This window comes from Anabas testudineus, chromosome 22, assembly GCF_900324465.2.
Source record: "Anabas testudineus chromosome 22, fAnaTes1.2, whole genome shotgun sequence".
NCBI classification, from domain to species: Eukaryota; Metazoa; Chordata; class Actinopteri; order Anabantiformes; family Anabantidae; genus Anabas; species Anabas testudineus.
The window spans coordinates 5,496,228-5,513,507 of record NC_046630.1 but is presented as its reverse complement, the minus strand read 5'-3'; the positions used below and the strand labels follow the sequence as shown (position 1 = coordinate 5,513,507).

The 17,280-nt window shown below is 38.2% G+C and overlaps 1 protein-coding gene across 1 annotated transcript; it reads right to left on the bottom strand.

Moving 5' to 3' along the window:
* Positions 1-1,177: 1,177 nt before the first annotated feature.
* LOC113147964 (otoferlin-like) lies at positions 1,178-15,281 on the bottom strand. The gene is made up of 41 exons (XM_026339350.1): positions 15,236-15,281; positions 14,708-14,831; positions 14,571-14,625; positions 14,243-14,374; positions 14,098-14,160; positions 13,911-13,995; positions 13,673-13,832; positions 13,325-13,511; positions 13,058-13,244; positions 12,695-12,918; positions 12,215-12,323; positions 11,889-12,069; positions 11,551-11,671; positions 11,299-11,399; positions 11,116-11,206; positions 10,899-11,015; positions 10,649-10,801; positions 10,359-10,548; positions 9,970-10,094; positions 9,738-9,872; positions 8,646-8,807; positions 8,435-8,554; positions 8,184-8,345; positions 7,912-8,074; positions 7,702-7,775; positions 7,461-7,487; positions 7,232-7,363; positions 6,969-7,041; positions 6,707-6,825; positions 6,420-6,557; positions 6,198-6,329; positions 5,957-6,084; positions 5,700-5,870; positions 5,387-5,547; positions 5,120-5,262; positions 4,947-5,035; positions 4,494-4,592; positions 4,167-4,408; positions 3,813-3,991; positions 3,452-3,552; positions 1,178-1,358 (listed from the first exon to the last, which is right to left on the bottom strand). Exons 1-41 carry the CDS (start codon positions 15,279-15,281, stop codon positions 1,178-1,180), a joined length of 5,382 nt encoding a protein of 1,793 aa, XP_026195135.1.
* Positions 15,282-17,280: the final 1,999 nt, after the last annotated feature.

The window sequence follows — 17,280 nt, the reverse complement described above, 5'->3', positions numbered from 1 at the left end:
TATTAAAGCTGTTGTAAAAGTTTGCATCCAAGTGGACAGATAACCACACTGTTGGTGTTGGTATTAGAAATGTTTATTTATTATTCACAAATTCAAACGTCAGACAAATACTGCACACTGCTGACCTCACAATGAATCAGCACAAATTAATGATTTAAGGACGATAACCATCATTATGAAATACAAATTTGCACCACTATCTTGCAGTAATGGACTTTAATGTTATATATTAATATAAGTACACTTACCTAACTGCATACTGTAGCCATACTAATACTTGTCATGTATAACTTTATGGTGTTCTATATGATAAAAACTATTTCACAAACACAAGGTCAGATTATAAGAGAAATTATTTCTTTAAAAAAATTGGACATCTGAGGGTATTTCTTAAACTCCCAACATTTTCTTCACCATGTAACCAGGCATGTTGTACAGGAAAAGAGCCAAGATGGCCAGCAGCAGCAGAGCTGTGACAATCTTGATGGTCAGCCACCTGTACTGGTCACACATCAGGTGTTTTACAGCTTTGAAAGGGATGAGGAACCAGAGGAGAGCGATATCTGGACGGCTGGTGGAGCACAGAGATGGAGACAGAGTATTAGAGAGTAACTGTGATTTTCAAAATGCTAATGATGATGTTAAGGATGACTTTTAATGATTTTGCAGGAGAAGACACAGCCAACACATTCAAGAACATCACAGACGACAGGACTGCCGTGAAGCTGAATTATTCAGAGGTTAATTTATTCACAAATTTGAAATATCATACATAGACACAGAAAACAGGATGTCATGACAAAACATAGCTCACGCAAAAAAATCTGAATTCCAACACAAGCCCGCTATTCTAGAAATGCTCAATATTTTATCAGTAAAAAATTTATTATTTCCAATTGATAGTCATCTGTTGTGATAGGTGAAGAATAGACAATTCATTTGATAAGAATAAGGACACTTTACCACACCAACAGAAGCCACATGCTGTGATTTGTACATTTTAAACTACAGTAATAACCAAATGATGAATGCACTCAAGACGTATGATTAGCCCTGCTATCGTTATAGTGATTTCTTAATAAAGCAATTTTTTAAGTCGCAAAAACCTTCACAAAACAATACAAATGAGTACTCAGTGCACACCCTTTGAAAAAAGTTATCATTTACTGGTTGTAACTTAGGCTCCCAACATTTTCTTCACCATGTAACCAGGCATGTTGTACAGGAAAAGAGCCAGGATGGCCAGCAGCAGGAGAGCGGTGACGATCTTGATGGTCAGCCACCTGTACTGGTCACACACCAGGTGTTTTGCAGCTTTGAAAGGGATGAGGAACCAGAGGAGGGCGATATCTGGACGGCTGGTGGAGCACAGAGATGCAAACAGACATTAATTAAGCCAAAGCCAGTCAGACATCCAATTAGATAAATCCATTACTTGAAAACTTGACACAAAAAGAGAAAATTCCCACACCCGGCTACCTCCACACCACGAGCTACATAATTGTGTTGGTGTGAAGATTAGCAGAAGATTCGTGTAACAGTGTCTTTATTTCTTGTCACCTACTCAACACTGACTGCAGATTGTACAGTATATAAAGGTCTTACAGAAACTGTAGTAGAGTAGTAAAAAGTAGTTAAGAGTCAATTCATCCATAAAATATCACAAATGTTGCTACAGCACATTCACAGAAAATATGCCTGTAGTCAACTCACAATATCATTGATGAAGTTGTTTTAGTTAATGAGTACACAATGACATGTCCTTTTATTTTTCACAAAAATTGTAATAAACTCAAAACAGCTCAAAATCTGTTTTTAATTTCACGCACGCTCAGCATTACTACTACTATTAGTACTAATCTCCACATAGATTTGGTCCCAAGCTTCTGCTGTTTTCTGTCGTTGCCTCTTACTAGCTCTTGGTTAATTGCCATATATTCTGAACTAACCTGGATGTTTCAGCTGTGTGGCTGTGCTCGTCCCATTCTCATGCATGAGTTTTGCTTGGCTTTTAGGGTTTATCTATTTGAAATGACAGCCCATGTACAAGCTGAAACAATTATGAGTCCTGTTCTGCACCTCACTGTTTCCGATGCGATCCTTTTCTCTGGTGCTGCCTAATTGACTTGATGTTGGAATATTTTTAATTCATTTCTTAGTGTGATGTTCTTGGTTTAATTCTGAGTTCTTAATTTGCTGTTATTACTTAGTCTTTGGATGCATCTTTTGTACAACTTTAATACTAAACTAAAACTATAAAAACATCAAATGTACTTCATGTGCATTAAAATATACAATGAAATCAGATATTGTGTCAGTTTCATCAACAGACAAACAAGTGACTGGTGATTCTAGCATAATAATTAATATTACAATATAAGTTAAAAGGTTTTAGAGTTGTTTCGTTGTTTCCTGTCACATTTTATCTAGATACACCAATACTACAATTATACATTTCTATCATTATTTGTGGTCCTGTGATGCAAGATGCTGACAAGAGATCTATTAGCACTGAGCATTTGAAACAAACTTTTTGTCATCTGATAGCTGAGGTTGGAATCAGAGATAGATAGAAGTAGTAGACAGTAGACAGAAAGTAAGTAGTGAAGAGAGAGAGTTACGAGCCGTCTCGTTAGTGAAATTGCTGGAACCTTCTGCAGAAGTGTCTGAGCAACATCTCAAGCTCCCAGCATTTTTTTGACCATGTAACCAGGCATGCTGTAGAGGAAAAGAGCCAGCATGGCCAGCAGCAGGAGAGCTGTGACAATCTTGATGACCAGCCACTTGTACTGGTTGCAGACCAAGTGCTTTATGGCTTTGAGGGGAGTGAGGAACCACAGAAGGCTGTTGTCTGGACGGCTGGAAGGACAGAAACACACGTTCAGTAATAGACTTTAGGCTCTGTGGACCATTCTACCGTACTGTTTCTTCTAGGTCAAATTGAAATATAATTATATATAATTGAAACACAGGCAAAGCAAAAGGCAAGACTGAGAAACAATTCACAGAACGTAAAGATATGAAGAAACAGTAACTTACCATGTAAAGAAAGAAGATCGTAGGTAAGAGTCCAGAACTTGGTTGAAGTAAATCCATATAAATGTCTTTCCTCATTCATGACATTGCTTTTGTTTATTAGTTTATGTAAATTTATCTTTCTTTATTCTTTTTATGAACGTTTAAAATGTCAAGTTATTTATTTATGACACATTTATCGTTTTATTTATTCAGTAATTTATCATGATTTTATTTGTCATAGTATGTTATTATGGTATTTGTATTTGGTTTCTGTGTAGCTGAGACTTTCTAAAATTAATGTGTGTGCGTATATTCACATTAACCTTATCTAATATCTGTATCTGGGAGGGTTAAATGTAGAAAAAACAGAATAGCATGGGATGTAGAAGAAAAAGATGTGCACAGTGGTGTGTTAAGAGAACATCCGTCATACTTGGGTTTCTCCAGGGGTTCTGGTTCGTTGCGTCCTTCACCAACTGGGCTTTTCTCAGCCTCCTCTCCTGTCAGAAGATGCAGCTCTGCTTCCACTTTTCCCTGCAAAGACACAGAGTCACCATGAGGGAAATCCCTCCTTTAAATTATTAAAATACCTTTTGAGCAAATATTGTATTATTAAATAATATTGTATTATACTAACATTAGTTAGTACTATAAGTAAATGTTAGCATGCTGACTTACTACATGGAAAAGGCGACCATGGTAAACATAATACCTGCTAAATATCTGCATACCTTGTGTTTGTTTACTTGTTTTACCTATTACACTGTTCTGGGTTGCTTGTTACTGTGACCTACCGTAAGTTCATACTCATCCTCTTCATTTCTGGCTACAAATGGCCACCAGCCCTTGATCCTCTTCTGTTTGAAGATGGAGACCATGGGCATCTCTCCTTCATTTGTCACCATCTCAATGGTGCACTGCTTGGCAGTTTTTGCACCGCGTGGGAAACGGTTCAGGTCCAGCTCAATTGCACCTGTGAAATATGTTATGTAACTGAGTTGATGAAATATGAAATGAAGTATTTGTTAGGAAAAAATATTTTCTGCATCTAGTGCATTTTGAATTCAATTTATGAGAGGTAACCAAGGTGAAATTGTCAAATGTAATAGAGATTTGCAAATCTACAGGTAAATGACTGTCTGCAGTACCTAAGAAGTCGTCTGCAGAGAAATGGTCGGCATCCCAAACTTGCAGATTAAGACGAGCAGGGATTTTGTACTCGGTCTCATCCCAGGCAAACATTGACTCCTTCTTTGAAATGACAATTTTCTCTTCAGCCATGAGGTAGTCAAAAGGGTAGACGAAGCGCCAGTTGAAGTTGCCCTCCCCAGTGATGGAGTGGTAGTGGACATCAGTGTCCTGCTTGTCCTCCTGTTGACCTTTCAACCAACTGGAGGAGAAACAGGTAACGGAAGAAATTCAAAATGCTCATCAAGAAAGTTTAAAAAAGTTAAAAAGTTAAAGCCCATAATTACCCTCGCACAAATATGTCACTTGATTTCTCGCCAGTGAAGATATCATCATCCTCTAGAACGACTTCATCTGTGTTCCAGATGATCACCCTCAGTTCAAACCTGGACACAAGCAAACATTAAAGTTTAAGCTATATAGATGTAGCATATGATGAAACCGAGAAATATTATGATTTCTGATCACAAGTGAAAAGAAGATCTGGATTAATTAATAATTAACAATCACTTAAAAATTGAACGTAAAATTGAACTGCTGCTTTTTAGATCTATTGGATAAACAGTTCATATTTACATTTACATTTTACATTTAGTCATTAGGCAGACGCTTTTATCCAAAGCGACTTGCAAGGGTAGGCAGGGTAAGCGTAAGGAGGTCTTGCCTAAGGCCCCATATATAGTACAGAGTATATGAAAGGTACATCACAAATTTGACCCATGTCTGAGAAGCGAACATACTTCTTTGGTTTCCTTGGTGAAATGTCAAGTGCAGGACCTGGTGCAGTCATGTCTTTGGGGAACATATCTACCCACATCTCAATTCTCCCCTAAACATAGTAAGGAAACATGGTATTTCAGTACAAAAGAATATTTTCCTGTTTAATATAGATTAACATGAATTTAATGAAAACCTGTTCAATTCCTGGTTTGTCAGGGTGGAGCAGTGGCCTGGTTTCCACATGTTCTGGGACAAGTTTACAGCCGGCACGTGGTATTTCCTCCCAGTGATTCAACACGGTCAAAGCCAGATGTTCATCTGTCTGTTTCTTCAAACCTACCAAGCACCAACAAATACATGTAAGTCCATGTGGTTATTTTTTATTTAAGTAAAATAATGTATTGCATTATTATTGCACGCAACCAGAGAAATAAACAAGTAAGTCAAATCAGGAATCAACCATTTTCATCCTCGATCTCAGTCTGTGCCATGAAGACCCGATTTTCCACCTTCACTCTTCCTCCGGGGCCGTAATTTGGACCGTCTAGTTTCCCATCCTTGCACAGTTTTGCTAGGATGTGTGTAGGTTTCATCGGGTCTCTCCAAACATTGTAACCATGGCTGCAGAAAGAAAGAAGAGTTACATCCTACACACTCGTAACAAGACCCACATACAACAAATATGTAAACACATACAAACATGAAGTTATAAAAAGTATTTGAAAGGTGACATATTAACTAATGCTACAGAGGGGTCAGCCTTTTCCTCTTACATGGCATAGTTACATGCAATACCACATGTGGCTCTGTGTTTGCTGTAGAAACGGTTCTCTAGGTCAATTTTGGTTTCTCCGATCAGATCGTCGGTTCCCACCAGGTCCCAATCATAAATGGACACAGTGAGTGTGGAATCCATCGGGAATGTGGCCTCCACATCGAAGGATCTAGGAAGGTAAGAAACACAGGATGCATAAATAACACCTCTGTCAGAGCAATAACTTCATGTAGAAAACACAGAGGCCCTCCTTACTTTCCAAACAAAGGGTTTAGCTGTTTAGAGATGTAGTTCTCTTTGTCTTTGATCTCTGTCTTTCCCAGTTTGATTGCAATGTAAGGGTCAGCCTTTCCATTAATATCAGCTGGATGCAGATCAGTTGCCTATGAAAACAAAATGATAATTTTACTTTTCAAAGGAATCCTCTGTAGAATCTGGCATCTTCCTGCTATATTCACAGCATTCACATTCAAAAAGCACATAACATATAGCTCACCCTGATGACATAGATGCGGACAAGGACGTTAATGGGATCATTGTGAGGAATATTCTGAAACATTCCCATGTTGGAGTCTATGGTCATGTCTCTGGGCATGTCATCTGACACTTTGTAGATGCAAAGTGAGCCCTAAAGGGACCCAGGTAAACTGGTTAAACTGTTACATAAGACAGAAATACTCCTAATCTGTGCACGGTATCCTAAACAATCTGTTCTTACTTTGAATTTCCCGACAATCCTGTCCTCATCTGTCACGTTTTGGTCATCATCATCGCCACCCTTTCCCCTGAACAGGTTAAAACTGTGGAGCCAGTCCTCAAAGTTGTCAAACTCAGTCTCCAGCTCCTTAGGATACACCTGAAAATGAAAACGAAAAATAGAAAAAACACCAAGAGCGTCATGTAAAAAGTCCAAATAGAGTCTGTTTAATACTAATATACTCTTTAGAACAGTTGAACTAAAATTGCTGAACAGCAATCCAGTGTGTGCTGACTCCTTTTCAGTACCTTTAGCTCATCAAGTTTTGGCTTCTTCTTCTCTAACGGATCGACTGCTGGCCTCTTCTTTTCTTTCTTTCCCTTTCCTCTCTTGGTGGCTTTCACAGAAGAGTCATCAGGTTTGATGTCTGTGTACAGTTCAGCAGCAAGGATGGAGTGAAAAGAGGAGACATGGTTTCTACAAATGATACTGCTGAGACAAGGGTACATGAGTGGATAGTATAAAACCTGACATTGATAACAATACGTATTTAGTATTATCTGGCTTCACCTCCACCATCTGCAATGTCCACATCATCTTTGTCCTCTGAATCGGACAGAGCTGCTTCTTGAGCCTTGAGTGACTATAGGACCAGAGAGTCATTCATTATTAATTAACTGCATTTACTGAGAGCCAAATAACATTAAACAATCTTCCCAAGACAGTTAGGGTGTGAGTTAATTAAGTTATGGGGAAAATACAACACACCAACTGAGTCTTATTCAGCAGCTCTAGACAACAGATCACTGACTCTGCTACATCCTGTTTCTCACCTCTGTCAAAGTTTCAATGGAGGCAAAATATTTGGACCACCAGTCCAACATGCTCTCATCAAGCTCCTCTTCTTCAACCTCATCACCCTTCTTCCTCTTCTTCTTTTTCCCCTTTCCATCCTTATCGTCATCCTTTTTTACAGAAAAGTAGTACATATGTTGATAGTCAGGTTTTGGAGTCTTTTAGTGATAATTAAAATATAGAAAGCAAAGATAGTGCTTTGCTTACCTCGACTTTGACCACAGCGTCGGAGCACTAGGTAGAAGACCACATTACACAATGTAAAATTATGGGACAATGTCATTCTGTACAGGTACAGAAACATTCGTTTTCCTTAGTCATGATCTGATTTGGAGTGTGGATGTTCTGCTTTTAAAGAGCCATCTATTTATACCAAATGCTACAGGTGTGATTATTATTTAATTCCTTGAATAAAGGTTATATAAAGGAAAAGAAAAATGGCACTTACAGAGTCTAGTTTAACCACAGTGTCCATCTTCTTAAAGGTAGGCTCAGGTTCCATGTTGACAACAATAATTTCCTCTGAAAGACAAAGAGATAATGGACATATTACTAATTTTATATTAGCAATTTGAATTATTTATAACACCATCCCACTGTTGGTGCAAACACATACATACAGAGTTGATATACTTAATAAAAAGATTTTAGTTAATACCTGTTGTAGAATAGTTGTTCGCTTGCTTGTCTGCTCCCCTGTAGATGAATTTCCGCAGCGTGGTGACAGCATTGGAACCAACCAGAGTGTAGCGACCAAAAGCCCTGCAGTCCACCACTCTGATGTTCAGCGGCGGGTGAAGCAACTCATTCTCTGGCAAATCCTGACATACAAAGTCCAGAATTAAAAGAACTGAGTACAAATTTATAGGAAAAGTAAAGTGGAACATAAATATAGAGTAATACAGCAAATACTAGAAGAAGGAAACATACCACTTCAAACCACTTGACGAGGGTGCTGAAGTTGGGGTTTTTCCTGTAGTTGGGGATGAGGGAGGACTGGACTCCCTTCCCAGCACATTCAATGTCCACACGAGGCCGGTCAACCTGAGCCAGATTGACTCTCTTCAGGTCTCTCAAGCCCCAGAACAAAACCTGAAGGATAGGAAATTTAAAACTATTTTATTAGTGGTTTCTAATTCTAATTTTGGGGGGGAATTATACCAATCATATGAAGTCTTCACCTCAATCCTGTATTTGCTGAGCACTGGTCTGATGCCCAGTGGCACAGGCAGGATTGGCCCACGGTCTGTATCTGTGGGACCATCTATGGGAGGAAGATCGGCTTTCCCATTGGGGCCAATCTACCAGAGGATTGAGGAAGTATTTTAAACAACTGTAGTGATGGAGACATACACTTACATGTTGATAGTATCTGTAATATAAAAAACTAACCTGTAGCAGCTCAAAGGCTGCCAGCATTTCTCCTGCAGCGCAGTTACCACGGTAGATCTGATAGTACTCCAGCTGTGGAGGGAAGCGTGGGGGTCCGTAGTGCTCATCCGCCATCTTGACCACAGGCTTGGCAAAGGTTCTACCCATGAAGTCAGCTTTGCCCTAGAAGCATAAGATAAATGAAACATTTCAAGTTCACAAAACAAATTTGTTTGACAAAAAAATATTGAAAGAATAGCAGAGCTACCAATCCATTAGCTACCATTGCAGTATATAACAATATCTATTCATATTACAATTACAAGTTAGCAATAACAAGTTGCTAATGGTGCAATCATTGTGTGTTTTGTCCTGTCAGCAAGAAGAGACATGGCTTTACAGTATATGCACATGTTTCTACTCAGACTAGAGACATTAGAAACACTTAAGATAAGAGAGTACAAAAGAAAACTGAACAAAAGCAAGATCCCTAGAATAACCAATGAACTGCAAAACAGACAATGAATGATTATTGAATATGTCTACAAATAAACGATTAAATCTCTCTTGCAGTTAGTGGTTATTAAGAGTCCAAATTCTCTATTACCCACATACAAAAAAAAGCACAAAATGCTTTTAAAGGAATGCAACAGGTATAGGTGGAGCATCCTTCTGGACTGAAATTAGCATGAAGTCCAGTGACACGCATATTCCTCTTGCATGCCTTTTAATGCTATTGAGTTTAGCACACATTACAGTGCTTCTAAAATACACCAAGCCATCAGAATCCACACTCTACTTATCCAAAGCGTCATCCCAAACAATGATGTTATTGACAGGAGCAAATACAAAATTGTCAGTCAGCAAAAGTACTCCGTCAAAGATATATTTCATAGTAACAGAAGAACACAACATTAGGAACGTACAGTATCACACACTGGATTTAGACTCGTCGTTTAGTCTTACAATTCAAGTGAAAGACAGACAGACTTAAATTATTAAGCGTTAAAGATGGACAAGCATGAGAAGGCCGCTGCTATCTGGAAATTCAAGCCGAAACAGACTCTTAGCTCAGACTGATTCAAACGGAAACTACTTCAAAACAACTCTTACCACTGTGTCCTGATCATAGATTTCAATGACGATAATGGGAGGGTCATCTCTCAGTTCGTTGGCTTCTCCAAACAGCTCAACGTTCTCAAAGACCAGCAGCTGGTCCCATGTGGGGCAGAGAGTCTCAGCCAGCACCTGACAACACAGCAAATCATGATGATGTGGGACATCTGCTTTACATTGAATCATATTTAAGATCCTCACTTGAAAAAAGCTTTTCGACTGAGCTCACCTCAGTGACTTGACTTTGTGTTGAGAAGAATACTCTTGCAAAGGGATCAGACAGACCTGTGCTGTCAGCAGCAAACAGGCTGCGAGCCTGATACATGTGGACCCTCAGCTGAAAGATCTGTTTCACTGTGGAGAGACATTCATAAATAAATAACAATAAGGAAATAAATAACACCTAATGTGTGAATTCAAAGATATTTAAGTTGGATTAAGTATTTAAAATCGCTTACATTTGTCACTTAATCTTACACATCTTATATCTCATATGTTTTACATTACACATAATGTAAAACAAGATGTCACATATGTCATTTTAGAAAGAAATATCTCTATTTGAGGCTGCAAATAACTTCACATGAGAAATACTGGCTAACTGGCTGATGGTCGTACTCATGTAGGTGAGGCTGATGGGAGGTGAGGACGGCAGGCCGGGTCCCCTGGACAACTTGTTTTCCTCAAATCCACTGGGGAGTCCACTCAGGTAATCTTTCCGCTGTCTATTCAGACCCAGCCACAGATAGATTTCTAGTTTAGCTTGCACAGTCCAGCCAGCCGGCCCAAAGCCTTTCTTTCCAGGGATCTTCAGTACATATAAAAAAAACGTTTTAATGCCAAAACAGTTGATGACAAATAAAGTATTTTCTGATTGTGTTACGATGGTAAGCAGTGTAAAAAGTCACCCTGAGAAAGACAGTTTTCACTTTGCCACAGTCCTTTCCCCGCTCCTCATCTATACTGGAATAAAGGAGGTCCTTGGAAGGGACACGTGCATAAGCAATGCGCTTCCCATTACTTATCATCCACAAGAAAATGTCAGGAACGCTGTGTTGAGGCTGGAGGAAAAAACATTAAACAAATCAAATGACCACCATGAAACAGCACGAAGAAGAAGCAACACTGTATATGCAGATGTTATATTGTAAATCTTACCTCATCAGCCAGGAAGCGCAGCTTGGAGAGGAAGTTCTGAGCCAGCTTGAGTTTATCTCGCACAGTGCTTTTCTTTACTTGTGTCCTCATGGCCTTAGCTTGTTGGCCGATGGTCTCCTAAAGCCAGAAACATTTAGCAAGACATCATATATATTTATAGAATAAAAAAGAAGAAGAAGAAGAAGAGGAAGGTTCGCTCCTCTGATGCTGCACGTACCACTTCTGACATGCACAGCTTCAGTCTCTCCCTGTCAAGTTTGGTTCTGCCAGACTGATTCTGGTCCTTGTTTGCCAGAGAAAGAAACTGACTGAAAGAGCAACAGGTGTTAAATATATACACCTGCACAAAATAAAAACAGCATGTTATTACAATGTTTGGCTCATGTTTGTAACCACAGACCTGCATCCTTGGTTGAGCTCCTCCAGGACACCCCTAAGTCTGCGCTCAGGGTAGGCCTTCTCTGTTTTAATGATTTCTTGCACATCATTTAGGCCCTCCTCCTGTAGATGCAATTGAAGATGAATTATTAAAGATAATTTTAAAGTAACACTTCTATCTGTTGCACAGGTTGTTTCTTAAAACTCACTAAAAATTGCCATCAAACCAATGAGTAAATCTTTACTCATCCAGTAAAACGTGAGTGTGACTTGCCAGTTTATCAGCAATGTTGTCTATAATGTTGGCATTGTACAGCCTCCTTCGCTGGTCCTGCCACCAACTCTTGATGTAGACACATGGTTTCCTCTCAAAATACGGAAGGTGGAAGTAGTTTCTGTGAATTCAAGTAAAAAATACATTTCTTAAACAATATAACTACAGCATAAATGTGCGATAGATATATATAGTGATATAGTGATGTTGATTAAAGACACTGTGCAAAGAAGCAGAAGTAGGAAATATCTTACTGGAAAACTGTTTTGTCTGCATTTTTTTATACAAATATATTATATGTTAACTTCTAATATAGTTTGAGTAATTTTTGTCCTGACCGGTCAGTGACAACAGGTTTCATGGGAGGAGTAGTTGCCACTGAATTCAGGTCTCCATCATCCTCAATCTCCTCGTCGCTAGAGTTGTGGATCAGTTCGGTTTCCTCTTCATCTCCATCGCCTCCCTTCTTTCCCTTTGCATTTGGCTTGATAACCCCATCAATCTCGTTGCCATAGTAACCTGTAATACAGAAACATTTAGTAGCTGCAATGTTAAATGTCAAACAAATTTTTACCAAGAACTAAATTATTTCTTTTTATTAAAATATTACTAAAAATAAACAGTCCAATATTTTCAGATCTTATAATGAATAGATAGAAATTACCTATTGTGACCTCGAAGTTGATGGGCTTATCACCAATCTTTCTGTCAATCATCGTGGCCTCCAGAAAAGATCCAAAGAGGAAAAATTCCTCAACCTTTCCAGTTGCGGCCTGTAAAATAAACAACATTGAGTTTTTCATTGTGGTTAAACCTCTTTTACTTTCTTAATTTCTTGAAACCAGAGGAGTCACTTAATTTTTTAAATTTTAACAGCTGTTACACGTAAAGTGCTGTAATAAGAGCTGTCGAACAGGGAGAATTGCATCTCTGATGGTACCAGCGCTATGTGCTCACTTAAATTTGTCATTTAACTTTGTTCACCAACAAAAAAAGGCCACATTAACTCAAACGACATGTTAATAATGCACCAGGTGGGCTAAATAAACATAATCAATAATTTACCACAGCACAATGATCTATCAGGATGAGTTTGGGTTGATTGGGTTGCCTTGCATGGCCACCTATCCAAACAAGGACCCACCTCTGAAATGTTGGGTACTCCCTCCAACTGCACTTCTGTAGAACTGGTAATCTCAGGTGAGGAAGTGTCTAGGATCTCCACACCAAGGCTGATGAGAAGACGGGCCCTGAAGGACACCCCCTCTCCAAGCCCTTCATTTAACTCCTGGTACTCGTCCATCAGGGTGTAGGTGCGTGTCGAGCCATACATGTTGACCCACGCAGGTCCCAATGTGGGAAGGAAGCCTATAAAACATAGATACATACATAAAACTGAATATGCAAATGATGGATCTCATGATAGCAGATCGATGCAATGAGTAGATGTGTTTACAAAGACTTGTAAGTGCCTAAATATTTCAAGAGCAAATAAATAAAAATTCACCTTTGTCCCCATCATTGGAAATCTTCTTTAGGTCTAAAAAGTGTGTTCCTATAGCTACATCATTCACTTTATCAGAGTCACGGATCTGGATCTTCATGCGTTTGCACAGCGGTGGAAACATCTCAGTGAAGACAATCTGCTCGTTCCAGATGGGCTCGTAGCAGCTCTTCTGAACTGACGTTTTCCCCTTTAATCACACATTACAATAATGTTAAAAAACAAAAAAACAATGCGAGATAAATGTAATGCAATTCTGCCATATTGTACCTTCTGCCCAGCAAACTGTACTTGGACATAAGGATCAACCAGGTCTTTATTTTCTCCTATGAAGGCTTTCTTGACGTTGGCCATGATGCTGGTGTTCATTCTGGGGAGTCCCTCAGCTCTGTAGATCTTCAGGTAATAGCGAGCCCACTGTCGTTCTGCAGGAACCCCCTCTGGTATTAAGAGGTTGCTGAAATAACAATGGGACTTGATGAAAGTGCATAACAAACAAGATACTGACACACACAGCAATGTGCTTTCAAGTGCAGAGAAACCTGGATTGAAGTATCTTCTACAGAATTGTAGAAGTCCTATTAGGATCTTTTTATTTAACAACATAATTTATTTTACCCCTCTATGTCATCTTCATCCGACTCGTTGGCCTTGTGTGGAGTCTTTATAGTGTCTCCTTTGGCCACAACTGCAATATCACACTTAATGTAGCCTTTACAACCTGCTGTGATGTCGTCAGGGTCGGACAACAAAGCCCATTTGTGGTAAAACTGGTGCTCTGCAAAAGAAGAGACAAACATTTAAATGTCTGTAATGTTTGTAATGATTTCCAGTAATAAAAGAATCAAGCTTTTACCTGGCTGGGAATAGACTGTGCCAACATCAAGTTTAAATGTCCCAACCAGTGTTCCACTTCGCAGGAGATTTTTAGAGTGGATTACCTAAGGATTGTAATCAAACATTACAAAAGCAAATGCATTTGTCAGGTGGAAAACTATAAATGACTTTTTGTTAATTTACTTATTATGACTTAAACAACTTACGGACAACTTAAGGATTTTGTCAAACATAACATCTGGAGGGACGTGGAAGTCAAACACAAAATACTGGAAAAGGGAAGAGTTTTGTAATGAGTCCATCTGAACAGATTTAGCCCAGTCAGAAATGAATCTAGATACCACGACTCACTTCATTGTAGTATGGGCAGTTAGTTGATTCCTTCATTGACGTGTACTTTTTGTCTTCTCCAATCTCCACACAAACCATTGGATCCATATTCAGTCCCACCAGCTGTCTAGCCTCAATCACTGTCACACTCACCTGAAATTAAATGATCAGATTATCGACAGACCAGCTATTTGACTGATTGTACCACTACTGTACCACAAATAAACTACAATCAAACTAAAATTGAGATCAATTATAATAACATTAATATACAATAGAATGGTCAGTCAGTAACTATTAATTCATAAAATGATCGATATATCGTCCATAAAAGATTGGTTTCTCATACTTGATAATCTACTGGTCTTCCAGAACTGGGTTCCATCTTTATGTCTGGCTTTGATCTATGAGACAATAAGGCGTCAAACATCAGTGAGAATCTATAGACAGATGATTCACATAATGCAGCCATGTTGTCATGCTTGCCTCTTATTGGATACATTGGTGGTGACAGCGGTGACTGAGGCAAGTGAGATGGTGTCAGGGTCTGGGCCTCCTTTGAATGTGCCATGGCGATCCAGGTTCTCTGTCTCTAGAATAGCTGGTTCATCTGGAGATCATAGGACGGATATAGCGTATAAACAACTTTAGAACTACATCTTAGATATGTAAGAAGTAACCGCGACAGCACATACAGTTGTCCCCTAAAATATATTAAATTATTGTGTGTTTTAATACAAATCAGGCATTTAACTCTCTTCTGGGCCTACTTAATAAAGTCTACATTGTTAACAGGAAACAACTATTACTCAAAATAAGAAAGTAAAATAATAGATAGGGAAGTAATACATTAATAAATAAATTAAAGAAAATACAGAAATGTTTTTTTAAAATCTCCTCTACTGGGCTGGAAAGGGATCTAAGTCTACACGAGTGAGTTTGTAATTCCAGTCAGGATTTCCTTGCTCCTTTGACCTATTCCCCTTTCATCCATCTTAGCTACTGATACATTACCTCCATTCTTGTCCTCCTTGTGTCCACGGTGCTTACTGCGCTTCATGGTTCAAAACTGCCTTTTACGTGCTCTGTGGATGAAACAAAAAGTGACTCATAGTCAGACAACAGATTTTGCTAATACAATAACTTAAATATACATATTATCAACTACCTGCTGTAGGCTAATACGTTGTTCTACTAAATTTGACCAATGCTGTGCACAACTGAAACAATGAGGCTCCACTGAAAACTCATCACTTAGAAAAATTCCAGATCAATTGAAAAATGTGTAAATTAGAATTAAAATTAAAAACACTGTGTATCTATTCAAAACAAAATCTTAAGACTTGGGAAACATTTTTCATTGAGTCACGACAGAACTTAAACACTGCACATCTGCTGTCAGAGAAGGCTGCCTATGAGCTACCACACCCCGGTTTAGCCTTCAAAGGGGCTTTCAATTATTCAAATCAGGTGACCTTAATACATCAATTAAAGAGGATACATTTCACATGCATTGTGAAAAATAATTTAATTAAATTAATTAATCTGCAAAGTGCTCTTTTGATCTCAAATGTTTGTGTGCAAGTGTTCAGAATCTTTACAAGACTGTCATTTTCAAGGTATAGACATATACACACAAGACATAAAGGCACTTTTCCTAATCATCCTAACTTATTTCAATATAATTCTGTACATTATCAGAAGTGGTGCAACCAACCACCATATGTTTTATGTCACAGCATTTACAACTTACACTTTCATAAAGAGGTCAGTAAAGCAATGCCGAAAACATAACATCCCTTTGACCTGCATGTTTCATAAGAAATATATATAACATAGACATAGAACAAGTTAGAATCACTTAATACTACTAAAACAATTTAGCTTTAGCAAATAAATTAACAGACCAAATGTTATTCAGGGCAAAAACCTTTTAACAAGTTTATTTCAGATATGCTATAAAATGATACAATCAAATGCTAAAACTTTGGAATTCACATTTTCTCTTGGTTTAACATAATTTTGTTAATGAAGTAGTATAATTGGATCATACGCACCATACAAGAAGACTGTGTTCTTGTCTCCCTCCTCTGAGTAGCTCCAAGAGGCTTCCAGTCCCAGAACTTTGTGTTTTCTTCTATGAAATGGAAGCAAATCTACGTATCAACTGTTTTAGACATTTACACATCAGTAAGAATAAGGCCACAAAGTAAAGTTGTACAGAAAAGAATTGTGTTTGTCCAAGTCTGGAGTTGGGCAGAAGTGATGTGATACACCAATGAATAGTGCATGAGTGTTGAACCCGAGACTGGTAACTATAACTAGGGACTGTTGAGAGACGTCACTGTGAGCAGAATCTGCCAATCCACGCAGGGTCTGAACACAACAAAGAATTTAAATATAGGAATCTTATTGTTTGTTTTATTCTCAGACTTATTTTACAATGGCTGATAAACAGATAAAATAACAGCTTTTTAGTGCAAGCTGTGAAAAGAAGTGGACAATTTATGCATCAGCTGAACAACCTTAACACAGCATTACTTGCAAAAGCAAAAACAAAACTAGAGAAGCTTTAAAATCCTGAATAATATCTATAAGATAATCAGCATATTGTCATGTCACAAGTGTTAGAGTTTCATGGAATCGTGGATTCATCATGGAAGTAAACAAAATATATGTCCAGTTGGATGAATGCTCCTTTTTAATCAATCCTAACTTTGTGTTAGTGCAAATACGCTGCCCTTTAGTCATGGTATCAACAAATAGTATCAAGATCTTTTGCAATGCTTTGCTTTTTAAATTCATTCTGGTTTAAGCCTTCAGGTTTAAAATTAGACCTCATTTTGAATCACACATAGGATGTAGGTATATTTTTTTTGCAACTGCCACTTGCTTGAATAAATAGAGGCTTGAATAAGAAACACACAAAGAGATACATTTCACCACAAACTAAAAAAGGCAGTCTTAATACACCTATTATTTTGTATTATTTTATTAAATTCAGGCATGCTTTAGCAACTTCTATTCAATGCAATGCTGCTATTGAATGATGAAGTAAA